The 26,615-nt window shown below is 42.4% G+C and overlaps 1 protein-coding gene across 1 annotated transcript; it reads right to left on the bottom strand.

Annotated features, from left to right (window-relative positions):
* On the bottom strand, nt 1–26,200 carry UCHL3 (ubiquitin C-terminal hydrolase L3). Its single transcript, XM_044437813.1, has 9 exons — nt 26,063–26,200; nt 25,818–25,829; nt 20,916–21,044; nt 17,580–17,736; nt 16,723–16,808; nt 14,947–14,994; nt 4,009–4,084; nt 745–803; nt 1–217 (listed from the first exon to the last, which is right to left on the bottom strand). The coding sequence occupies exons 1-9, from the start codon at nt 26,102–26,104 to the stop codon at nt 134–136; spliced, it is 693 nt and encodes a 230-aa protein (XP_044293748.1). The 5' UTR covers nt 26,105–26,200; the 3' UTR covers nt 1–133.
* Nucleotides 26,201–26,615: the final 415 nt, after the last annotated feature.

The following is a 26,615-nucleotide window of genomic DNA, read 5'->3' as shown; positions in this document are numbered from 1 at the left end:
GAGATTCTGACGTTTAATCGGCATCAACATGTTATTTGAGAGGTATCAAAATCTGATCATAATTGATTATGGCAAAAGCATTATTTCGTTACAATACATTAAACAACCAGTTTTTTCCTTGTGTAAGAATAATTTAAGCTGCTGCTAGAGCAATTGCATTGAATCGTAATTCATTTGGATCACGTTCCATGAATTTTTTGCATACTTCTACTGCATCCTAGTGAGAAAACACAAAAAGTTTAAAATGTATCGTTACATTTATAAACATAGAAGACACTGATCTACATTTATTTTTTGATGTTACCATTTTAACTGTTGCTACTTCTTAGATCCTATTTTGTGGTGAAACGGTGTTTTAATGCTGTTACCCATGTACCCACTCCATGTGTGTGGGTGTGTGCGCGCACACACACACACACGCACGCATGTTTACAAGCTGCCTTGGGAGGATTGGCCTTTCATGGCTATGTATTTTTAAATACAAAACCCCCAAATTACCTGACATGGCAGAATTGAAAGCTCTAATTAGCCTGAACTGTCTTCATGAATAATACTCCCAAGTAGTAAATGAAACTCAGAGTGAACAACTTTAATATGACTAATGATCTGAATGCATCTACATTTGCCTCTGTTTCTGCCACAGCAGTTTCAAATGTTACCACAGTAAATAGTTTCTATCACCCATGAGCACTTTCTTTAAACAGCGTCAACACAGCTTTGAGACAAGACGGCTTGCATGCCTACCTCTAAAAATGTGTCATCACTTGATCGCCCATGGTTGATAGGGAAAGGCTTCCGTCCATCTGTTGGAATATGAAGAAAGTAATTCTTTATTAAGCTTTGCACAGAATCCGGTAGTGCTCTTCCGCTGCACCTCATGCATGCTACAGGTGCGTTCACCCGTTCTGCGATTTTTCCCACCCTGCAACACAGTGATCAAGCACACATTCTAGGCTCCAATTCAAGCCACCAACAGCCACCAACTTTTGAATGAAATATCCGATCTACAAGTATGCACCCTAGCAGCGCGGACTGTTTCCACGGGCACAACATGAGCCCATTGGCGTGCCAGGCAGTCTTCAGTCCTTCTTTATGTAACTGTGTGGGGCAGGCTTGCAGAGTGGGGCCAGCGCACTGTGGAGCGAGCTGAGGGGTGACTGGCACACGGCAGCCGCAGGCCACTTCCCCGGCTCCTTTCTCTCTGGTCATCCTGCAGGTTGTCTTGGGGACACTGCAGGAGCACCAAGCTTTCCCAGGCTTCTTGCAGAGGCTGCCAGCATGGTCATTCTATTTTAAGGTCTTTTTCACCCGAGGTCATAGAAACGGGCTGGCCATCCGTCTCCCCCATCTCGATGAGGTGCCATCTAAGGATTGCCACAGTACCTTGGAAGGGCTGCCTACAGTCTCTTGCAAGGATACGCCAATTAATAATATGCCACTAATATACCAATTAATTCCATCATAATATACAAATTATGTGCACAGAAAGTGACTCTCATAGCAATCTTCTCTCCTGAAAAGCCCTGTTTGTGCACTTGGAGGTCCCGAGGTAGGTGCAAAACCCTAGATAAGCCATGACTTCCTGAGCTGGCTTCGCCCCCACCATGCAAGACGCTCACTGGGTTCAGGCAACACAGGGAGCCACCAAGGGTTCGAAGCCATGTGACTTAGCTATGTTGTGCACACCCAGTCATGTTCTAGCGCAATTTGAAAAGAAAGGTAGTGCATGAATGCCTCAGGCTCAAAATAAACGCACTTTCTCTCACTCGAACACAGAAGCTCCACGGTAGAACAGAAAGCATTCCCTTCAGAGCAGTACTCAACAGCCAGCCCTATGCTTTAAGCCAGCAGAGCAGGCCTCGTTAGCCCATGGGCCACACTGCATTCCACAGACGCTTTCGCAGGCTCCATTCCAGGGCCAGAGCCAAAAAAGGCCAGGCCTCAAGGTTAAGCATACTAAATCCATGGAAGTAATTCAGCTTACAGCTCTTAGTCAGCAGCTGAACCTTATGGGAGGGATTTCAACCTTTTAAAATGGGGAAAAACTAAACAAAAGCTGGGCAGCCACCAGAGGATCCACTTGGAGGAAGGAGGATGGGTCAGGGAGGGGGCAGGGTTTCTGCCACACCCCAGCAGGTCTGATTTTGTCCTTGGCCCTGAAGTTTATTTATTTATTTATTATTAAAACATTTTTATGCCGCCCCATTCGCCGAAGCCTCGGGGCGGCTTACAACAATAAATTAAAAGTAAATATAATATAAATTACAATAAATATAAACATTAAATTAAAAATACAAAAATACAATATAAAATAAGCCGCCCTGGCCAGATAAAATCTAGTAATACCAACAGTTAAAATGCCGCTGCACTCCTGGCTCAAAACAGGGCATAATGGCAAGAGGTCTTCCTTGTTTGTCTTTAGAATTCAGAGTGGAGCTGCTTAGACACAGAGGCTCAGTTTACCTGCTATGATTAATCGCGATGGACTAATTCTCCATGGCAATTTCATTCTACAATAATCTCAGTGGCCAAAGACCTGAAGCTGGCTTTGTACTTTCCAGTATGAGCTTATTGAATGTGTCAGCCAGTCTTCGCGCCCTGTTGAAGTTTTTCATGCATGCTAATTCAGTTTGGCAATAGTCTTTAATTGATCGAGGACAACTCCTAAATTGAGCTCAGATAACGTGTGAATTTTATTCCACCTTGACCGCACTCACTGGAGTGGATGACTCCTGCATGTGTGACAAGCCAGAAGGCAGTTCCGTAGCGCACATTCTTGGGTACATTCCACAGACTTAGAATTGACCCACCCACTCTTTGCAAGCTACATTTTTGGTTTGGTTCCCAAGTCTATTCTGGGAAACAGTATTCGAAATTGTTGCCACAGAAAACACGCTGTTTATGTTCATAGGTAAAGTTTGTGTGTATAGGGTCCTCTAGGATTCAAAAGCAGACTGCCATCTAAGACTCAAAGCATACAGTAAGAACAAATTTTAGGAACTTTTACAAGTACATGCTGGGAACTATAGTTCTCAGATCAAAGATTTTACTAATGATGTAGTACTAATTCTTTAGCAGAAGTTCTCTTATGTCTTACATAACAGACTGCCTCAAGTCCTGCCACTAGAGATTTTTTTTTTTAATCAGATATGCCAGAAACTGAATCTGTGGGCTTTGATGTGCAGATTTTGCACCCGTGACTTGTACAGTGTAACAGCTCCAGAATACCACTCCGCTGCTTCAGTTTAACAATACATCAAGACGAAGTATCTTAAAATTTCAGAGAAACCGTGGCTCTGACCAAGACTGGCAACCCTGCTCTATGCCATTTGCTAATGCCATGCGGTAAAACAAATATGGGGAATGCCTGGTCTTCCAGATGTTGGCCTACAACATCATCCCTCGACAGTGGCTCTGCTGGCTTCGGCTAATGGAAGCTGCAGAACAGCTCCATCTACACTGTAAAGCACACTAAAATACCTTTTTATTTAAGATTATTTAAAGAGATAGGACAAATACGTATGACACTGGGCTATGTATACTTTGGTTTTTCTTTTTCTTTTTCCCATAAGAACATGCAGGGAATCCTGGTTACCCAATGTAATGCAGTCAGAATGGTGTAGGAGCTAATCCAAGTGATCAAACAGCAGCAGTACAAATATTGTGATTTGATTTGCAATGTCTGTGCAGCATTAGGATCCCAAGCAAAGGGTCTGTGGTACATTCAAGGTATGCGGACAGTCAGCGCAGACGGACACCTGAAAAGCAGAAGGAAGTTCTGAGGTCCCTTCTGTGAGTTAGTGGGTTTCTGTCAGCATTCTTGAATGATATGCTTACCACGTTCAAAGAACGTAATTCACTGAAAAAATGGTAGTGAAACTTTTTTTAAAAGGCAAGATGATGTTACCGCTATGTCAAGCTACAGTTTCAAGTTAATAGTATAAAAAACAGGAAGCCTTCGTCGTAGGTCGTATCTGGGCCACTTTGAAGAACTATGTTTATTCTTACCCAGTTCATAGAGACTGCCATCCACATTTACTAACGCGATGAAGTGAAGGTCTACTTTGTCATCTATACTGGGTGCCTGTGAGGAAAAAATAGGGCGTGTGTAAGAAGTTAGTATTCTAAATCTCAATCTCTGGTTTAGGAAGAAATACTTGTGAAGAGCTAGAGCACAAGGTATGGACCAACGTCAAAGAAGTACAATGGCATTTCTTATAATATGCTTATAATGGCAGTGAGGACATGCTGCTAATGTTTCCTCACTGCTCATCCAGCCTGTGCACCTCTGGAATCAGCTGTAGAGTCCCAGAGCATAGGAATGTATTCCAGCTGGGGTGAAGCCTGGGCACCTGGGCCTTTCAGGAACTTCATCACTGCAGGTGTGAGCCCCATCAAAGCACTCCGAAGTGCTGTAACACTCGCCCCTTTACACTCCCAGTGGCCAACACTACAGCCATTACAGTACAAAATAACCACAAAATGGTAAACCATACTTTCTAGCTAGACAAAAACGAGCCCTCTTACATAGCTAAAAATCTATGTGGTCCTATACACACGAGGAAGGAGGACCTATTCAAGTCAAGAGGATGTACGTCTGAACAAATATGACTAGGACTGCAGGGTTAGATTTGCATGTAAACGTTATCTATGTAAACACCATATTACAAACTTTCTTTCTGATACATGCAACAGCCACTGAGAAGCAAATGTTAATGAGAATTATGTTTTAGGTGTCTGTTAAATCTGTAACAAAGCTAGAATAAAAATAGGCAATAATTACTGCAATTTAGAAAGCTAATTGAAGCAACCACAATAGGTAGTTACATGTCTATCAGCACACAATTCTTACTCCAACTAGTACATGGCTGCTTATGCCAACAGCTATTAAAAGCTGGCTAATTTTAATTTTTTCAACACCTTGGATTTAAGTAAAATGATTCCTAGCATTCTATTCTCTGTAGTAACATGATTGTAACTAGCATTCCAGTGCCACACCTTTTTGCTAGTACCTAACCGCAATAGCAGCATGCGGTTGCTAAATATAAGCTGAACATAAAACTGGTATGTTATAAATGTCATACACGTGTATATAGGCACAAGTGTTTAGGGCCGGGGCATTAATTTGCTCTTCATGTGGTTAAATGATTTACAGAATGAAAAAAAAATATTCGAAAGGACAATTCATGTGATCCAAAGATTAGAATAACATCCCTACAAAAATGACATTTAAACATTTGTAACTGCTTTGTTTTTAGGGGGGGAAGGCAACTACAGAGGTATAGAAAAGAGTTATAAAGCTAAAAATAGTACAAGAAAAGAGCACAGCAAAACTTATTTGCCTTACTGCAGCGAGAGATTTGTACATCCCCACGTTGTTAAATGGAAAGAACATAGCAAAAGCTTAAGTTAACTGATGTTTCATCTGTCCCCATAAATCTACCAATGCTTCTACAAAATCCTGTTATTTGGGGAGCACAGGGACTTGTTGCAAAAAACCTGAATGTTCTCAGGAATGACTGAACCCAGGATGAGGCAAGGTTTCCAAGGATCTGTATGTTGTAGGACAGTTCCTTCTCCCTAAACATGAACAGCATTGCACACTAAATAATTACACTAGGATACCAGGCAATTTCCTCTTCCATGATCTCTATCTGTGTTAGTCTTACAGGATCTTAAGTCTTCGTCCAACTAAACTTCTTTTCGTTTTGAACTTCACCCTAGTATTACATTTTCATTCTCATATTTCCAGACCCACATTAAAGCTAGTTTGCAAACAGGCTATACATGTGTCAAATCACAAAGCAGACCTCCAAGTGTGGAACGAGCAAATCAAATGAACAGATCTACAAACTTGCAGAGGTGAGTATGAGCAAACAGTGGCTTTAAGGAGAACTGTTAAATGAATGCTTCCTTGCTTGCTACTTTCTCTGGAATTTATACAATTTGCCCATACAGTAATTCCTGAGAGGATGTAGCACATAACAACTCCAGTGTTTTCTTCCATGGAGGCAAACTTTCTGATGCAAGTGAGATGAGACTCTTTGACTTTCATTCCCCCCCACCACCCCCCTCCCACCACAGTACAGTATTTTATGCATATGTTAAACTGTAATGGCACATCAACAATCTTTTGTGATAGATCAAAGATTGCAGGAGGGCTTTTTTCCTTTTTGTGCTATGTATGGAAACAATGGCTTGATATATCATGACAGTGTAAGGTAACATTTAGTAAGTTAAGCATCTCTTGTGAGAACAGTTAACTTGTGGCAAAATGCTGCTTCACTGGTATAACCCAAAAGACTTTCAAAAGAAAAAAAACCACCAAGATCCAAGAGTAACGAGTTAAAAAATTGAGGAGTTTTACCATTAAGAATTTTTGAGATGAACTGATTCCGAGGGCTGAGCAGGGCTGTCAAGAAGAGGATATTTCAGAGGGAATTCATTCACAGGACTGCCATAAGTCAGAGAGGACTTGATGGCAGGTACCAACAGCAATAATAAACACATTCAGAGAATCAGGAGGGCAAGAAAAGACCATTTAAGCCATATTGCTACTGAAACCGTTGCGATCAAGAGGAGGCAGAGAAGACTAAGAAATATGCAGGCCAATGGGCTCTGCGTAAAACAAAGGGCTAAGGAAGCTATGCTCAATCGGATGCGAAAGAAGCTGATTTGATGCAGAACTAAACACTAGACGCCCCAACAGAAACACCCGTGAGCTGAGCAGGAAGATATCAGATCAAGAAAAAAATCTTGAAACAAACAGCAGTTTCCATTAGAAGCAGTCTTCTTAGCCATTTGGTATTTGTCACCAAGAGCCACCTACTGATGAGAATTTAGGACAGCAGAGAGCGCCCAAAGAGGAATCCAGAGCTGCAAAGTAGCACCTTCAAGCCTAAATGCTGAGGCAGCAGGAGAGGAAGTGGAAGAGAGACTAAACTTACAACAGAACGGAGCCCAACAGATGATAGGGGTATTGTGGGCCGCCAGCGCCGAAGGCAGACCGGTGGACTTGTAGCCTTTACAGGGCCCGTGGCTTTTGCAGAGGCTACATGATTACATCCGATCAGTGTCAAGGATGCAGAGCGACGCAAGGGTGAAGCCTTCATTTTGCAGTGGCTAAACTGAGGCTGTGATGAGGAGGATGGTGAGGGCAGCAAGGATGACGACGACTACATAAATATTAAAAAGAGACACACTTTACAAGTAGCTATAGTTTGTTTGTTTGTTTTTACTATGTCACATACCCAAATGGACAAACAATTAATGACAATATCAAAAGCAGCTGTGGCCTAAAAGTGTGCAGAATGCTCTATTTTAATCCGAAGGGAAGCACTCAATTAAGAACAGGGTTTCTATACTGTCAGGGCTCATCCGAATTATCGGCAAATGCTGGCTTGTTTCAGCTAACTTGGGGAACAGCCATTTGTCCTAACCAGTTTATACGTGATGTAAATGTGGAGTTATTCCGAAAGGACAGCAAAACCTTTGGCACGGCTTTCACACGGGGGAGGAGGAAAGGCAAGGCAGGCTGTGAGGCAGAGGGCTTGCAGGGGAAGCTACTCACAGCCCCCTAACCACCGTCATCTGAGCAAGGCCTTAAAGTCCTTCAGACCCCTCAGGTCTCAACAGGCAGTGCACTGAATATTAACCATTCTTCATAACCAGTTTTGCCTTTGTTGGCAAGTCTGTAGGAAGTTGCTAAAGGCAGACCTTAACAGCATACAGATGCACTGAGTCCTCATAGCTGAAATGCCAAAGTGAAATGTATTGCATTCCTCAACACTTCAGCCTTGGTTGACGAGAGAGGTTTTACTTTATTTTCTTTGTACATGAGATATTTACTTAGAAACAATGAAAAATAAGCTGCTCCAGATGGAAACTTAGTTTTGCCTGATTAACTTTTGACAGGAAATACCTTTTACAGCATGTGCACTTTGTCCTGAAAAACAAGACTCGGGAGCACAACAAAAAAGTTCCATCAAGGCATGAGATTAGAACAGACACAAAACTCCCTGCGTTTCACATGTTTAAAAAGAAGAAACTAAACATAAAACTTAAAACATTTTCCAAGTTTAACTTCGGCAACTAAAAGAAGGTTAAACCATTAGATTATCGACACAGTTTCTATCAATCCTCTAATTTACATAAAGTTTTACAGGCCAAGTAGTTTACATGCCTATATGCTAGTCAGTGGCCTTTACATAAAAAATGGCGGAGGCAACCTCAAAGCGCTACTGCTACTGTGAACATAAGAACATACATTAAGAACTCTACACATGGAAGACCCCTTCAGATGTTCTAATGGGTGTGTTTAGGTTGGGACTGAGCCTCCCCCTCCCTGAAAAGGGCTAGTGTCTTATTCCTTGGTGAGGCTCGCCCCACTAGGCTTAGGGGTAAGAGTACATGGTGGGAGACATTTGAAGGGCCCGGCTGGGTGTGTTGTTTTGAAGGAGAATGACCACCGTGCATGCAGACCATCCCGTGACCCCAGGAGCATAGGTTGGTGCAATGAGCTTCCTCAGAAAACCCTCTGCAACTGCTTACCCTATTAATATCGTGCCAACAATACATCAGTCACACAGATGCAACTGTCCTGATATTCCCCTCCATTACAAGACTGAACCATGCATTTCTACATAGCAAGAATGAACAACATATTCAAAATGAGTCAAAACGTATTAAAAAAAGATTTTTAAAAAATGTATTTATTTGGTTTTCACTACGAGTCCACTAAGGCATGGATTCAGTCCACCTATTTCCTAAATAAATATCTGGCAAGTGGGCATGACAGAATACTTCTGATGGGGTATGATGAAGACCACATAAGTGCACATATGCATGAATTTGGAATTGTGGCATCAATTCTGTTTGGAAGCCATGCTAAAAATATGATTGAAGGGTATATTATTATTATTCTTCAAAAGTCATTAATTTATTGTATTCAATAAAATATATATTGAAGGATAAAGTACATAACAGTTGTGTACTATCTATATTACAAAATACAGACTTGGATCCAAGGTAAGCTAACATAAGAAATTTCACCGAGGGAAACTTTCCCCAGCCCCCTTTCTCCCAGCAGCCACCTGTAACTCTAACACCCCTGTGCTAACCCTTTCTGGCCAGCTTTCTGAACAATGTGGGTCAGAAAGGAGAGAAAGAGTAGAGTGGAAGTCTTCCTTTTGTGAATTCCCTTGTCTTAAATCCAAGCTACAATTTGTCAAGTATCCACTGGTGCTGTTATAATGCACATAAAGACCATCCTCTTGAGACTATGGAACAGCACCTGAAGGTAGCACACAGCTGCAAAAACTGGCTTAGTCCTATTCCCATTGGAAACCGTAACTTAAAGTACAATTGTGATTTTCAGCATTATGATACCGAATACTCTACACATTCAACCTACAGAACCCACCAACCACTGCAAATAGATTCATTATTATGTCCCATTACACTTGCTTTTGATCCTAAATTAAGGAGAAGGATACATATACTGCGCTTTTGTCATGATATTAGGTACTCTTTCCTCTTGTTCTCCAGCAATTGGTAGACAGGGAGGCACGGTGCCTCTGGATCCCAGTGCCTCTTCACTGGTTGCTCACTCTCGGTCCGGATACGTGTTGGGGCAGAGCTGCTTTCTGGCAAGTGGCAAAATAGTGACAGCTCCGCCAACACTAATTGGGCAGGTTGGAGGTACTATCAGTGAGTGCCACTTCTAAGACTGCCAAAAGTGGTCTTGGGCCACAGGGAACATGGCGAAAGGACAACACAGCAAGTCCCACCGCAGAGTTCCCTGGGATGCCTGCAGGAAAACGATCCATGGTGAATCAGATCCCCTAGCAGGTGTGGCACGGGCTGCTTCATGAACAATACACACCGTATAGCTTATTTGTGAGCTGTGTTGTCATGTCGGGCAAATGCACCCTAGGCAAGGGAAATATGCTAATATCTTAACAATTCTAACAAGTATTCAAATTAAAAAATCTGGAAAATTGAACATTTAAATCCTATTCCATATGCCTTAATGTTCTCCTCTCCAACTTCTTGGTTTTGTATTGGGACAAAAAATTAGTATGAGGTCCTTTTTAAGCATTTTGTACTATGTACAAATAGAGTATACCTATACATCGATCTTTCTGGGACATGAGTGTACAACTTGTGGACTTTCAGATTTTTGGCCTATGGCTTTCATAAACACTAATCAAAGCAGCCAAATATGAAGGATGGGACTTGTGACCCTTCAGGTTTTTTGGATTCCAAGTTTCCTATAACTGCTTTAAAGTATCAGAATATTTTCAGATGCAAGCTTAAGCATTCTCCTATGCAAATGTGTAAATTAACCTACTTTGCACTGGAAAATGTTCAGCTTGTATCTGATTCCTAGCCAGGATCTTTTCTCCACAGAGGATCATATAATTAATCTAATATGTGTTTCATAAAAAGAATGCATAGCCTTTAGGCACACAGTACTGTTTTAAAGTCACTAGCTTTCATTGGATGCTAATGAAACAAAACTCAGTCAATATAAAAAAGCTACTGGTTGAGCTTCCTCCAACCTAGCATAAAGAAAGTCCAATGTTTTCACTTTAAGACACATTCTGAATACTCAAATCAGATGAGTCCAACAAATATCAACTTGTAGTAATTATGTTGACTACCTGTGAGGATGCTAGGAAAATAAAGTTAAATAATTAAATCAATTATTGCTAAAAATCAAGTTGATATTGGAAACAGTCACGATTTTCCAAATCAGGCTTTGTCTGAATGCTTCAAAGCGGTAGAATAATTCACCAAGGAAGTGCCTGCCTTGCATCACACGGCATGTGAATAAAGCCGATCTTCTGCAGTAGGTCATACAGCCTCTCTACTGGCAGAGTAACAAACATTTTTGCATAAGACAGGTTGTTATTCAGTACTTGAAGTAGAACTGGATTTCCTGGACTTTTCTTATGAAATAAATAGGAAGTGAGCTTTTCTTGTAAAACTGGAAGCTACTTCCAAGTTTTTGCTCCAAATTGACTTAGCAAAACAAAGGCAAAGTTATGGTCTTTGAACATGTGCCAATCCAATTTTAAAAGAGACAGGAAACTGGGAAGGTTAACTTTACACCGGTGCCATGCAAGGTTCCAAGAATCTGAGCATTTTAAACAGTTTTAGAAATGCAGTTCAGACTTAATCAGAGGCAGCTTGGGATATTACAAATTATATTTAGCTTCTCTAAAAACATTGTCTTAACTCAAATGTTCCCCAAGCCATTATTTTCATTAGGAGTGAGCCGCAGGCACCTTCCTATCCCCACCCTACAAAGGAGTAGTGCAAAGGCAACAGGTGGGTTTGTGTGGACAACTCTTTTTCACGTAACAAGAGACGAAAGGAATGTGTGGAAATGTGGAGGGGCAATCGGTTCAACAATTAAAATTAAAAGAACTGCGCTGCAAAGCAGGCGATATCGCTGCCTCCCTCTTTCGCTACATCTACTCTGCCGCTTACCCCATTTCCCGTTGATTTTCCAATGACAGCTAGGAAAGGATCGCTGGCCACTCTGCCCACACCAGCCTCTGCTCAGCCTTGCTTTGTCTTTCCCCTGGCCGCTGAAACACAGGGCTGAACTGGCCAGGCAAAACTATCTATCTCGAATAGCTGTCAGTTACACTTATGCAAGTATAAATACACAATTTTCAGTGGCCAAAGGTTAGACTATAAAATATGCCCCCATATTGGGGTTGTGGGGGGGTTTTTTAAGTCTCTGGACCCCCCCTCCCCCATCAGTAAATGAAAAGGAGTAGAGTTTGGAGTGGCAAGGGAGAAACAAGATGTGTTCTGCCACAACCGTCACTGGGACACATGGCAGAGCCGCCTGGTGGACAGCGAGGAGAGAGAGCACTACACATGTGAGCCTGTTTGTCCATCAGGCACACTAGGGGTTGCTCAGCAAACAACCAACCCACTGGGTTCATTCACCGGGGGGGGGGGATTAGTGTGCCATGTGAAGTCACCCGTTCTTTTCCCTTTTTTTGTACAATAGTATATAATGCAGTAGAGAGAAAGCAAGTGTCAAAGCCCCAACTGGCTCGGGGCCAGGATATCTGAGGGAACATCTTCCTCCATATCTGCTTTCCCAAGCACGAAGATCTTCCATGGAGCCCTTCTCTGAATGGTTCCCTAGTGAAGGGAGGGGGGAACTGGCTAGGAGAAGGGCCTTCTCTGTGATTGCACTCTGTTTATGGAACACCCTTCCCAAGGAAGGGTGCCTGGCACCATCGCTGTTTGCTTTTTGGCACCAGGTAAAGGTGTTTCTATTTAGTAAGGCATTTTAGTAGCTTTTGGCTTTAACATTATTTTAAATCTCTATCACTGTGTGATTTGTTATTTGTCGATCGCTAGTTTAGTATTGCTTTAATTAGATTTTATGTTTTTAATTGTTCCTTTTGGTTTTATTGTAAGCCACCTAGAGAACACATTGGGCCATGGGATGACATATACACGCAATAAATAAATAAACCATAGCATGGAGTGCATGTGACAGACTGCTGATTCCCCCCCCCTTTACCAATAGGGGAAAACATTTATTTAAATTGGTCACAAAATAAGAGTAATAAATTCTAAAATGATTTTTTGGTCCACGTTTCATATTCCAAATAGATTTTACTGTTAAAGGTCATGCTGGTTTTTCTAATGGTTGATTTGTTTCTTTTTGCTCAATCCTCAAATCTCCCTCCCTATGAATGCTTAGCTTCACTGGACTGAGTAAGCAGGGATACAACTAAAAAGGGTTCTCACTTGATATAGGATCTGAGGCCATCGCATGAAGCTTGTTTCAGATCCTGGTTAAACAGGAACCATGGTTAATCCTAACGAGTAACGTTACTAAAGGCACACCCAGTGAACTATTATTGGGCCACTGTCCTCCTTCCTCATGCAATCGTAGGGAAGTTGAGATGACATCTTCAGTTGTGGCTACTGAAGTTTGCTCTTTGCCCACACTTCTATTTGGATATACTTCTATTTGGATATTTGCCCACACTTCTATTTGGTAGATGGGTTGCATAAACTTGGGGGATATTTGCTATTTACTTAATGAATAGCACACAGATATGGGGTGAGAAAAAGGAGACAGAAGCAAAAAAAGGATCTAAGGCCTACACAAAAGTAAACCTTCTTAGGGTAAGCTTCAAAGTAAAGTAGTAAGAGGAACTGTCCACAGGTATGATGATTACTTACTGCTATTGGATTCCAAACACTGTTCAATTATATTAATTACTACAAGCATACAGAACTAGTCAGTCGATAGTTTATGTACAGTGTGTTACATATGAGGACACTGCAGCTCTTGGTTAAAGTACAGGCACTAAGTCCATGTTTTGAGGACTTGCTTTGCAGAGATAATTCTTCCAGGCAACCTTGTTCACTTACATGCAAATAGTTTTAGTTGCTTTTTCAAAGTTTCTAATCAATCTTCATTGTATTCTGATATCCCAGATTTCTTTTTGCTCAATCCTCAAATCTCCCTCTCTATGAATGACTTGCCCAAATGTATTCTCAGTTCTTCAACTGTTTACATTCCATGTTCTAATCTTTCTCCATTTCCAAATTACCATATGTATAAAGACACTGTGTGACATGCAAACTGTTCTATTAGTCCTCTAAGTAATACATGACCAGTACAATAACTAGTCTAAAACATGTTTTGTCCACATGTAATTTCAGTTCTTCGATAAAGAACTGCTGAGAGCAAGGTGTAGCTTCAACCTGAAGACCATAAACTTATTTTTCAGGTTGCTTTATACTATAAAAGTTAAATTATAACATACAAGATAATATAGAGAAAATGTCCAGAAAATTCTGGTATGCTATACACATGCTATTTACAGTGAAAAGATTAGGGTAAGGATTACCCTAATTATTAAAAGTATTCATGGTTCTCTTTTCTTCAGGGCTACTAGATGTGAAAATTTCAACTGCAAGGTAGGCAGGAGCTACCTACGAATTTTCCTGGAGGTAGCCAGTCATATGCTAAAGCACAAGAAAAGAAAAATACCCCCCTCCCCACAGCCTGGGGGCTGAGACAAAGCCCTGGGGAAGCAAGGAAGATCCACAGTTGGAGCATGTGATCAATACATATCCTGCCTATGGGTACTTGGCCTCCAGATCATACTAGGGACTGAACAAGTCAGACGAAGCTAAAACCTGCTGCTATTAATAAACTCCAAGTACCGAGGATTTACTCTATGGTCTGATGGACATTAAAATATCCTACATAACAATCAAAACTGCTAACACAGACAACAGCATCCTTATCTCACTGGACTACTGGGAGTGGGAGAGGCTGCAGACATCTCTCACGTACAACTTTGCTTATGCAAAGCACAGTGTGTATACACTGGTATGAAGTGAGGAGGAACAGAAGGAGAGAGCAGTCTTACTGTGAGATTGTTTTGATTATACATGATTGTATTTACAAGAGTGAAAAACCTTCCCACTAATAAGACAGCACCTTCCCCAAACAGTTGCTCAGGTGTATGCCCACCAATTCTTAGTAACAGTCACACAGTAAAATAGGCTAGTATAATCTCCATATCTCAACAGAGGGAGGCAGTACGGTAGACTGTAAGGTGAGCAGATGGTGGCTCGTCACCCAGCAGATGAATAGGTAAACTGACAGTTGAAGTGTGTCCTGAAACAGTGTCACAGAATGTGAACAGCTCCTTGAAATACTGGACAACACTTTGTCGCTCTACTGAATAGTCCATTTACACCTACTGATCCTTACTAATGTCCTAGGACTTCATACTTCCAGAACTTTTGATAGCCTAATGAAAGATTTTAGTCTGCGCGGGGGGGGAGGGGGGGGAGGTGATTCTTCACAGCCTTATTAGAAACAATTTACAAAAAGTATTCTATTGAAAACTCTAATTCAGAAAAAAAAGTTGGACTAAATACCTCAGTCTGACCTTCATGGGCACTGGATTCATGCGTAACACGGATAGCCTGAAATTTCAAAATGAATAATTAGCCTAGATGCACGTGCACATGATACCAAAATGTTCAAGCTTATTGTCTAAAGCACTATCATGAATTCTGTGTAATCAGGTATCCACAATTAATGAAATCATTCAGCTTCATGTCCAAAATGGCACTGTAATACCACAGTCATTCACCGTGAAAGAAGGAAGCCCAGGTGGTCCTCCTGCTTCACGCGCAGGTGAGAAGAACTGTGGCTCTTTCTCAATCGTTAATGCCACCTGCTATTTTCCCTCTGGGTGCCTAGTCCACTGCCAATCAAGCACTCCCATGTTTTCCAGTCCTGCTACTAGAGAACCTACAAAATGAGGTGCTCACAAAGGCCAGCCATAGAATACAACTGCCCTGCATTACATTGCCAAGCCACAAACCCTCTATTAGTTTTCTTTTCAGTGAGACAATATTCATCTAAATACCAGAAAGTACACTGAGAAAAATACCGTGTCCCCATTTTAACCCTGTTCATTTGCATCAAAAGCTTTTCTCTGTCTTTATTGTACACCGTGTACTTTTAGGTGCTTTAGACATTAATAACAATGCCTATATACTTGAATCTGCGGAGTATAAACATTGTGGAGTATAAACAATCCAAAACATTGTCGAAAAGTTAACGGGTCTGCAAGCTGACAGGCACATTTGATATTCTGAAGTTCTGCTGTTTCACCACAGCAGAGGAAGAAAATACACACCAAAGTTATTTTTTCTTTCTAGTAATGAGTGGACACTTGTATGTACTAAGTCACAAATACTTAGGTTTCCTTCGGTAATGCAGCAAAAGCGGCATCTCTTGATAATTTGACATAGCACAAGTTTAAAAATAAGTCATGCCTTTGCTAAATGGAAGGCAATGGCCAGAGCAATCCTATGACATCTGGAGAGCATCTGAAGGACCAGCGGATCGTAGAGCTTCCCAGCTCCAAGGCAAGGCATGAGCGCCGACTACAGAGCTGGGGATTTATGCTTGGATCCCCCTCCCCCATGTTTGTAATCTGTCCAAAAAGAACTGCATCGGCTGAGTTTCCAAGGCCCGAAGACCAACCTCAGATTGATTGATTGATCGATCAATTGATCTATCTAGGAAACTTCTATGCCACCCCATTCGCTGAAGCCTCAGGATGGCTCACAACAAGAAATAACAAGAAATAACAACAACAACAATATAAAAACAATATAATTGGAGCCGTCCTGGCCAAAGATGTAAAATCAATAAATCATATTAAATCATATTAACAATTAAAATGCTAATTTTAATTAAATTAAATTAAATCTAAATTAAAAATGTTTAATTTAAAACAATTAAAATTAAAGAGATATGGGATGGAGAGTGCATTCTGTGGTGCGAGGACGGAGGGAGACCGGCTAGGATGCGATGCATGCAAGGGCATTCCAGCCTCCTTTCCTCCCCATCCAAAGTGCCTCAGGTATGCAGTTGTCTAGCCGATTTGCAGGGTGGAAGAGGCACAAAGGAATACATCACCTCCATGCTACCACCACCCTGCTCGCAATTCCTCACATCCCGTGTGAGCATCCCCACTGGACCATGCCCGGCGACATGATTTGAATCGTTTGACATCCTTCATCGTTGTGCCCGAGACCCTGTGCTGGCCTGGCCACCCCTCTTCACGGGCCCTACGAGCTCATTAGAAAGCCACCAGCCTTGTGCTTCCCAAGTAGAGAGTGAGGAAAGATACTGACTTCATAGGTTTCTAGATATTTGGCTCTCTCTTCAGGGCTCATGGGCACTGAAGCATCTAGGAATTTCTTCAGCGAGGAGTTCTCTTCTACAACAAAATAAGAAACAATTTTAAAATGTAAAATTCTCCATGTTGTCATCATTGCCTTCATCATAGATTACAGTGACATGGAAAAGCAATTTCAGACTATATTGAAATCCAGCAAGGTAGTTTAAGTCTTTAACACTGTTCCAGTTAGCTTCTCCTTAAGGGAATACATAAACACAAGCAAACCAAAGAAATGATAAACCGGTTGCTCTCCTTCATTCCACTATGTGAGCTGGGGCAACGGTGAGTGTTGGATTAGGGGGCCTGGGAGATCTGTCGCTACTCTCCGTTTGGCCAGGAAGCTCCCCAGGTGACTTTCAACCAGCACTCGCTATCAGGCTAATTAACCTCATGCGGTTTTTGCTGTGGATTAAAATGGAGCTAAATAAGCTGCTTTGGGTTCCTCACAGAAGGAACGAAGGTGGGATACACATCAGTCAACAACAGTACTACTAATACTTTGGAAATCCAGTAAGAACATGAAACCTGTTCCAGGTATAATTTGCAGCCAGATTATCCTATTGGTAGGGTGCAGTGATTCTGGTAGCCTCAAACTTGCGGGGGTCTCACTTTTTCACTGCCAAGGTCATTCTATCCCAAATTCTCTCTCTGTATTTTCCAAAATGAGTGTACGTCAAACACATTTGATTTCTTGATGCAATGCAACAACTCTCATTTGCAAGTTTTCCTCACTCCGAGGTGATAAGTTGTTCAGGAGTGCCACCTACCCTTCAAACCCATAATGGCAGCATAGAAAAATGATGTAGTTACCAAAGCTAATTTTATCTCTGTTGTTTGCAATAGCATGAATAAGCCCAATAGTTCCACAGGCATTGCTGATTGTTTGCTTCATGAAATATACTGATGGTTTTACTTCTTGTCCCTGAGCTTTTATTTTCTCTTCCTCTTCTGTTCGGAATGTTTCATACTAGAAGATAAAATTTCAAAGACATTTGTATTTTAACATTCTGGTTTTTTTTTAAAAAAAAATCAGTTCAAGAACATAAAAACCATGTTCACATATTACGCTAAGCCATCCTGTGAATAAGCCACAGTGTGTTGGTTGTTCACAGGCTGAATGTGGATTGTTCCCTCTCTTGGCTAATTGGCTTGTATCCCAGCAGAACTCATTTGATCTCCCCCACCCTACTCCAAGTGAGATTCACTGCTATTGTGTGTGTGCACGCGCGTGAGCGACACACACACACACACACACAGAGGCTATTTTCCCCCAGAGCATCAAAATGTGTGATTGGGGTTTTCACTTTTCTTTAAAAATATTTACCCTTAGTATGTTGCACCGTCATGTTCAGAATTTTCTATCTTGAAACTCTATTTTTTTAAAATTAAATAACCTGGGAATGACTGGGAAATATGGAGGGTCAATATAATGCTTCTCCATGTACTTCCCAGTCATGAAATTTGCATATATTTTCTAGTTTAAAAAAACCAAACTTTCCAGTTAAAAAGCCCTCAAAAGTACAGAAACTGGCACCACAAATGGGGCACCAACAGGGCTTATGCCACTCCTTTTGACCATGCTCTGTTCCATCCAGCCACCTTGTCATGTTTTTTAAACTGTCAGAGAGCCAAAGTAATCACAGCAATAAGTGCTCCAAAAATTAATCATGAAAAGGCAGAGCAGCTGGAGAATAGAGTGGAGTGCTGAAAATACACAGGGCACTCAGAACTTGAGACCTGAAATCAACACTTGAAATCAAGAGCATTATGTTGCTACGGAACAGATCTTGTTGCCACCCTCTTTGCGGTACACCTACTTTCCCCCCTTAATCAGAGATCGTTAACTGAGAGCTTGGCAACAGTCCAAAAATTAGCCTTATCAATTTCTATTTATAGTACCAAATAGACTTTGTTCCCTTTGACAGCTGAAATGTAAGGACATCAGCCAGGAAAGACTACAGACAGTATGTATGTGCCCACTCGTGGAAGACCACCACCAACAAAAATAGGACATTTATGTAGATTACTGGGGCCAAAAACCCCACAACTGACCCCAAAGCACTGCTTGGGCATCAGTGGAGAAGATGTCACTGGAGGCAGCATGTGTGGGATCATGAAAAGGAGCCAAGGTGGTGTTACTGTTGCTGAGTGGCTCCATGCAATTCATGATGTTATTTCTCAGATTCAGGCTCTAAATAAGCCATGAGTTATCAGGGCTGTTTCCAAATAAGCTAACATGCCAAAATCAGTTTGAGTTCAGATGACGTCACAATGCACCGTTACCCTATGATGAGTTGCCATGTTGTATGAACCCATGCCTAAATGCTTGCCAAATTTTCCTTGAAGAGGGAAAAAGGCTGGATATAAGTACAATGATTGAATGAATGAAAGAAATGATTAAACACAACCTAGGAATAAAGTTTGGTCTAAATTTTGAAATATTTTACTGGTTGTAGAGTTCTGTGCACCTTTCATTTCTCTCCCATCACCCATTTTACTTTCAAATTTCAGCATATGTACATCAAATACCATTTATGTTATGCTCTGGGCATGTGAAATTTTACTGAGCCAAATACTCCATGCAATTTTACCAACAATGAATAAAAGCGAAATGCAATTTTTGTCAACAAAGGCCAGCTAAACGTAACTGGTTTTCAAATCATCTGCCCGGTGTTTAAAGCCTATGTTGCCTTTCCCTTTGTTGAATTAAATTCAAAGCGCACAACAGCTGCTGTGTCCATCAAACGAGCACTCCATTTTCACAGAAGATAAAGGTGTTAATCTTTAGCTCTCCGTTTCCTATAAAGCATTGCAGAGCTCAACAAAATAAATGCATGTTCTACAAATGCTTTACATTTCCAAATATTTTTAAATGACCATGCACATGACCATCTCCCTCCACCCCCCCCGCCCGGCCCCAAATTTCAACAATGAAAATGCGCAGCAACTAGGAACTAAGACTGTGATCCAACTGAAGTGATCTTAATGTACAATCCTTTTCACACTGGCTGGGACAAGCAGGAAGCCGTAGGTCTTTGTTCTGCCCAGACAGCCATATCATTGTGTGGCTGCCTGATTGATTAGTGTACATTCTTGCACATGGAAAAACAACAATAGTTTGCAGTTAGATGATGTGCACACAATATTAAAAGACATTTGCCCTTCCACTAGGACAGTGCCTACCTTCGGTGGTTTTAGTAAGACCTGCTGCCCAATTAACATGTGCTCTTTTAGTAGATCAGAATGTTTCAAATTATCAGACTGAGCAATCACACAGCGCAGCCCTACCTAAGAACCTCAACATGTTAGCACAGGCTTGGGCCTGTAATGCCTACTATGTAAACAATGTTATCATGCATATCCTGAAGGCCAACAGCCCAATACTTCACTGTGCTTCTTCCAAAGCTGCGGGGTGACTTATCCAAACAAAGGTCTGAAAAAACAAACTTTTAAAGCACTGTTAAGGCTGGATCAGATAGTAATAAACTGTCATCAATACCAGCTTGTAAATAGCCATGCCTGAAAAAAGGACCTAGATAGGAAGTTCCCGTAAACTATGCAAGGATTTTCTATTTTCAGGTTGTGTATAGACTAGTGGACTTCTATTTGAAGAGCCTTTGCAAATGTGAGGAGGAATATATTTTATGCACTTTGGAGGGGGGAGATTTATTTGAAAATGATCACAATGAAGATGTAGGTATTTCTGCCTTAAATACTCAACAATTAACATTCCAAATAAGTGGTACACATTTATCTTTTTATATGCATTTAAAAAATACTGTGATAAAAGTAGGGCTAAGTAAGAGCCATGTTTATTTATACCTACTACAAAGATTACTAATTGTAGGCCTATTATAAGTTCTAAAGGGTACACACACCTATAGGAGCACATCCTGGTTGCAGGCAAGTCCCTGAACTAAATTTTTCTTGTTTGGAAATCAATATAATCTGTGGTTTAACAAATCAGAACCAGGCACGTGAGACAAAGGGAAGAATGAAGAACAAGCATTCATTCTGCTTAGTCCCAATGTAAGATTGTGATGGCTGAATCAACCCAACATCTCCTTTTTAAAACTCATTTCAGAGACCCAAAGAAAAGTTCTTATAATCAGGTAGGTAGCTGTGTTAGGGATCAGTAATAGTTACCTTTTCTGTTACTGGGAAGAGGAGAAGAATAGCACAAACAGGTCTTGGCACCATGCTAAGTAGTTCTGGATCCATACCATACACATCCACGAATTGCCAGTTAGGATGTATTCCCAGTTGCCTGAGAAACTAGCACAAAAATGAAATATATCTATTAATAAGCATCATCAATAACAACAATTTTATGAAGATCTTATAGTCTGGGCCTTTTAGTATGGTTGAGAATGGCTTGCATGATTGTTAGAGAAAAGCAGTAATAAATAGTAGGGAAATTGAATTTTCTTTAGTACAAGGAAAAATTATTTGCTTCTGGAAGAGTAGGTGCCATCATAAATATGGCTGGAATTCAGAGAGCAATATGCTAACCCTAACCCCAACCCCTATTTATTGTCATATCACGTTAGAGAAGCTACCTGGCCCTCTAAACAACATTGGTCTTACCGGCCATGGCATCCTTCTGGGATGCTTCACAAGGCTGGATCTATAAGACATTCCTTTAGGGTCAACCCGTGATAGTGTTGAGAATCTGCTGTTCCTCCCCAGATCCATTTACATAACGTCACTGGAGACTTGGGCTACAGTAGCAGTGGACTATTTATTTATTTATTTATTTAATTTTCGATTTATAACCTGCCCTTTTCCCGCAAAGGGCTCAAGGCAGCTTATATCTCCTCCTCCACCTTATCCCCACAACCACCACCCTGTGAGGTAGGTTGGGCTGAGAGTCTGTGACTGGCCCAAAGTCACCCAGTTGGCTCCATGGCTGAGCGGGGACTAGAACCCAGATCATCCGAGTCCCAGTCCCATGCTCTTAGCCACTACACCACACTGGCTTTCAATTTGTGGCTCTCTAGACATTGCGGTCCACACCTTGCATCACTTCTCTGGCTAGAGGTGATGAGATTTGCAGGCCAAAACATCTGGAGGGCCACGAGCTGCCCAGACTTCACTAAGCTGAAGCCACAAAGTTGACCTTTATTTTCCTTTGGATCCATTCAGATATTGCAGTAAGCCATAGTTTGTCAAGGAAGAAATTGGCTGCAATGAACCTCAGGCTTGGGCACTGCTCCCTCCTCTTCCAGCATGACTGCAAGGACATTTGAAGCTTTTATTTTTATTTTACTGCCGCTTGCCATTTTAGCTGACCTCTAAAAGCTTGCTTTTTATAACCACCTCAAGGTGAATCATAATTTAGGGTTCAGATGCAACAGGAAGTAGAGTTAATTGCTTCTGAACCTGTATTTGTTGATTTGCCAGTTATGCTCTTGCCTAGAGAAAACTAATCTGATGCTGGGTATTCAAGCCTTAATTACCTGTAGATTTGACTACTACAAGGGCTTCTGTGTGGGCTGCTTTAAAATTGATTTTAATAGTGCAGTTGATCCAAGCATAATATTATCTGCTGCTCAACCACCTCACTGTATTACTCTAAAATCATTCCACATTCACCTTTCCATTTCTCTCTGGATTCAATTTGAGATGCTAGTGTTAGTTTTTAAAGCCCTAACACGTTTTCACCACATTTAAGTTGGAAGACACTGTGAAATGCCCTCTCCAAGGAAGCCTAACCTGCATCAAAGTTGATGCATTTGACACCAGGGGAAGACCTTCTTATTTTCACAAGCCTTCCACTGCATCCTGAAGCTGGTTTTAATTGCTTATCTGTATTAGCTCTGTTCATTTTAATGCTTGGTAGGTTCTATGAAACTTAGTATCACATTACTCTTTTTATGATTCCTGGGAGTTTTGGCAACCTAAATGATGGCATATAGCCATTTTAACTAAATTAATAACAACTACTCATGTTATATTACAACCAAAGCTACTAACACACCTAGAATGATTGATAGACCAGACCAATGATGGTTATGCTGCCATGATGGTGGCCAGGTTTTCACACATGCACTCTTAATCCATGATAACATTTCTCCATTCAAGTCAAGCCCTTGCAACAGAGCGGTAAATGTCTATAGCAGTGTTGACTAAGGGATAATCCAGAGATGACACAGATACAGCAGAGCTAAACTTGCAATCCAGATCCAAATAGTGATGCTACAGGTTCTGACCAGTCACGCATACCTAGTTGCTTCTCATTTGGACTGCTATAGTTTTGAGAACTGTTCAGAGACCGGTTCTCCTGGGCGGTTGACCGGGGCCAGTCACAGGGAGCAGATGGCTCTTTGTTCCACAGCTTCCCTGTCTGTTCCCAGGCACAATTCAGAGTGCCGGTTATGCCCTGTACAGCTCAGCAACAGGGTAGCTGAAAGAGCTAACAAGGCTGCCTAGGACTTAGGATCTTTGGCAGAAACTCTTCATGCAAGACCACCACCCCTAGAGGTGCATTTGGTGATGATGCAAGAGAGGACCTCATCAGTGGCTAGTCCAGGCAAAGACTGCTTTCTTCAAGAAGGCCTGTGACCTGCGATGGTTCTGTGGGTCTATGGTTGGGCGCCGATTTCGTTCGACAACTGTTAGTTTTATTGTATTGCAATGTGTTTTATTGCTCCAATAAGACGTCTCAAGTGCTTTTTTCCTGCTAGAAAGGCATACAGAAATCATATATAAAGTCAGACCTTGGCCATTTTACACTATATGAATGAGTTCTGTAATCCTGCTCTGCTACCCCACTGCCAAAATTCATGCAGCAGATATAAATTTACAATGGAGACTTTATGGTGGAGGCATCATTCCACCTGTTCCGGAGCCTTCATCTGTTGGGAAACCCAGCAACATGCTATGGGAACAATCCGCTCACACTTCCATCATTCAGACTTGGAGTGGAAAAATTAAATGAAGTGCTTTGACAGTTTCTATGTAAACTCTGGCCTGATCTTAACACTAGGAGAGGGAGAGAAGCTGCAGAAGCAGCTGCCTAAATTTATCACTATACTCTGCAGAGTAGACCAAGGAAGTGGCAGAAGAAAACATTACAATCCTTGCAAACTATTCCTCCTTCCCACAGAAAGTCAGGCAACTGCTTAATTATAAGGCTGAGATCTATAGAGTAATGCAAGGGATAACCAGGAAAAGAAACATGAGGAGATACAGAAAGAACAGTATTAAATTAGTAACCAAAATGGGTTGGCTCAAGCAAGCAAAAAATAGAACCGAGGGTAGTTGTCTGCCAGACATTTCATGAGAGAAATGCATGGATGTGCTAGCTTTAGAGCAGGTCAGTTAATTTGCTATGAATGATCTTTTTCATCAGCTGATCATTCACCACCTCTTTTCCTTCTGTTGCATTCTCAGTGACACTCTGCAGCAGTGTCTTGAAAACGCCAGTACCCTGTGTAAGCAAAAGAGCTCTGCACAAATAAAACATGTTTCATCAATGTATCCAGCTGAGATTCACCATCAATTATATCCTTAATTCCATAGCTTAGAGACACTGTTCTAGAAACTTACCTTCCTGCTAACCCTATATTTAATCCTCTAACTTAAGTCTGGTAGCTAGGAACTCGCATTCATTTAGGCTTTTAATTTCTCCCCTCCTTATCCCTTTCACATACATTTCCAAAATTAAAGTTCTTCCTTCCATACCAGGCCTATGATCTTTTAATTGTCAACCTTCATTTCGAATTGCCTCATCTTCCTGGGTGTGTCACCTAGGATTGGTCATAGAGGACAAACTGGGAGGTACACAGGTGCATCAGAGCACAGGATCACGGAGGGCCTCCAAACTGAGGGCCGCTGGCACTACCAATTACAAGATACTGTGCAATTATGCTGCGTTTCCCTTCTTAACAGATCTTCTGTCTCTGGTAAGACAGAAGAACTGAGAAGACACAGGAAGGCTGCAAATAGAAAATGACGACATCTAGATGCTCCCCCAACCCTGGAAGGACACATGACAATTGTACAAAAAATGCACACTATCTATAGTCACACTGTCTCTAGTATACCTATATGAGGGAAATATTCATGAAACAGGATGGGGTTAGGTTAAGAGGCTGACAATGCAGAAGAACTGAACGTATGATGAGCCAAAATAAAACATTATAGAAGCAATAGGGACTGAGAACAAGCCAAGAAAATTAGAGGACAAGGAGCTATGGATACTTACACTTACAACTGTTACTCATGTTTAATGTTAACTCTTTAAAAGTAAAGCTATGGAACATTCATAATGTAGAAATGTTACTCATGCTATTGGTCGAACAACAGCGCTATACATTCCTCATAAGGAGGACTTAACGTGACCTAACCATGAAGCTATAGCAAAAGAGCATTCATTTCATTACAGGGAAAATGTAATCGTCTCTCTTTATTAACCCAGCTTCAGAAAAACAGAACTAAATTCAAAAGCCATCCTATCATAATTTATGAATATCCTAGTTATACAAGGGACAAAGGTTGCTTTCACAACACAACCTAGATTGGACATGTCACGAACTAGCTGTGGAGAACAAAATACAAGTTTTACACTTAAAATGAGTTTAGTCTCAAGTTAGCACATGAATGTCCCCATGACCAAATGCTCTCCATGCGTAGGCTGCAAGGGCAGGCAGGCAGACAAGTTTTGCTGGCCATTGCATAAGGTCTGAAAGTAGAAAAAGAAAACCAGCAGTGCACCTATCACAGTAAAGGAAACGCAAGGCTACTGTGGCCACCTGGAGGACTAATATTTTTACTCTCATTCAAGTTAATGGATTAGAGCCACCTTCTACGAAGTCATCCTGGTGGCCGACAGGAGAGGGGGAAACCCCTTTGTTTATCACCGCCTTGTTTATATAAGATAAGCCCCCTTATATATGCATGCAAACACACACACACACACACACACACACACAGAGAGGAAAAGTTCTAGGAAGCACCACGAAAAGTCCACGAAGGAGCAAAGCAGCAGCTCGCCCGGCAAGCCCCTGCAGAGCCTTCTCTTCAAGAAGAGAAAGGGCAGCTCACCTGGTTCGTCACCTGAAAAACGGGAGGGGGGGGGAGAGAGAAAGTAAAAATAAACGTCCAGCCTTGCAGCAAACACAAATAACCGCCCACTCAAGGCAACCCCGAAGCAGCCCCCGCGGGTGACTGACTGACTGATTGATTGATTCCTTCCTTCCCTCCCAGGCGCCCCCCGCCGCCCCTCCCCTCCCCCCGCCCCCTCTCGCCTCCCCGGGGGGGCTCGCCGCCCCCGCGCCCGGCCCGCTCACATCCGGGTTGGCCTCCAGCGGCAGCCAGCGGTGGGGCTCCATGGCCCGCGGGCGAGGCCGGCTCCGGGCAGGGGCGCAGAGGGCGCCGCGTCCACTCGCCAGCGCGCGCAGCCCCCGACTGGCAAGCGCAGCGCGCCGACCGGCGGCCGGCACCACCCCGCGCGCCCCGCCCCGCCCCGCCCCGCCCGCGGCTCGACGTGGGTCGTACCAACGGCGCGCGGGCCGGGGGGGGCGGCAAAGCGGCCTGCCGCCCCCCTCCCCCGCCCCCTCTGCTTTAACACCCTGAGGTCGAGGGAGGGTCCCGGCCAAGACTGCCTCCCCTGGGAAGGAGAGGGAGCGAACGGGGTACGCGCTGGATACGAGCTCGCTCATTTCCAGCTCTCCCGTCCCCTCATGAGCGTGGGCTCTCCCGCGCGCCTGGCCCCGCCCAGGAGGAGGGAGGCGTGTCCGAGGAGGGGCTGCCATGGCGAGCCGTCGCCTCGAGGGGGCGCCGCGCTTTCCACGTGAGCTTACCTGGGAATTACGTCCCCCGGTTCCGGGGGGCCCGTTCCTG

This window comes from Varanus komodoensis, unplaced genomic scaffold (genome assembly GCF_004798865.1).
Source record: "Varanus komodoensis strain SLA01 unplaced genomic scaffold, ASM479886v1 scaffold31, whole genome shotgun sequence".
Classification (NCBI taxonomy): domain Eukaryota; kingdom Metazoa; phylum Chordata; class Lepidosauria; order Squamata; family Varanidae; genus Varanus; species Varanus komodoensis.
Note: the sequence above shows the minus strand (reverse complement) of the source record. Positions and strands in the feature narration are given on the sequence as shown.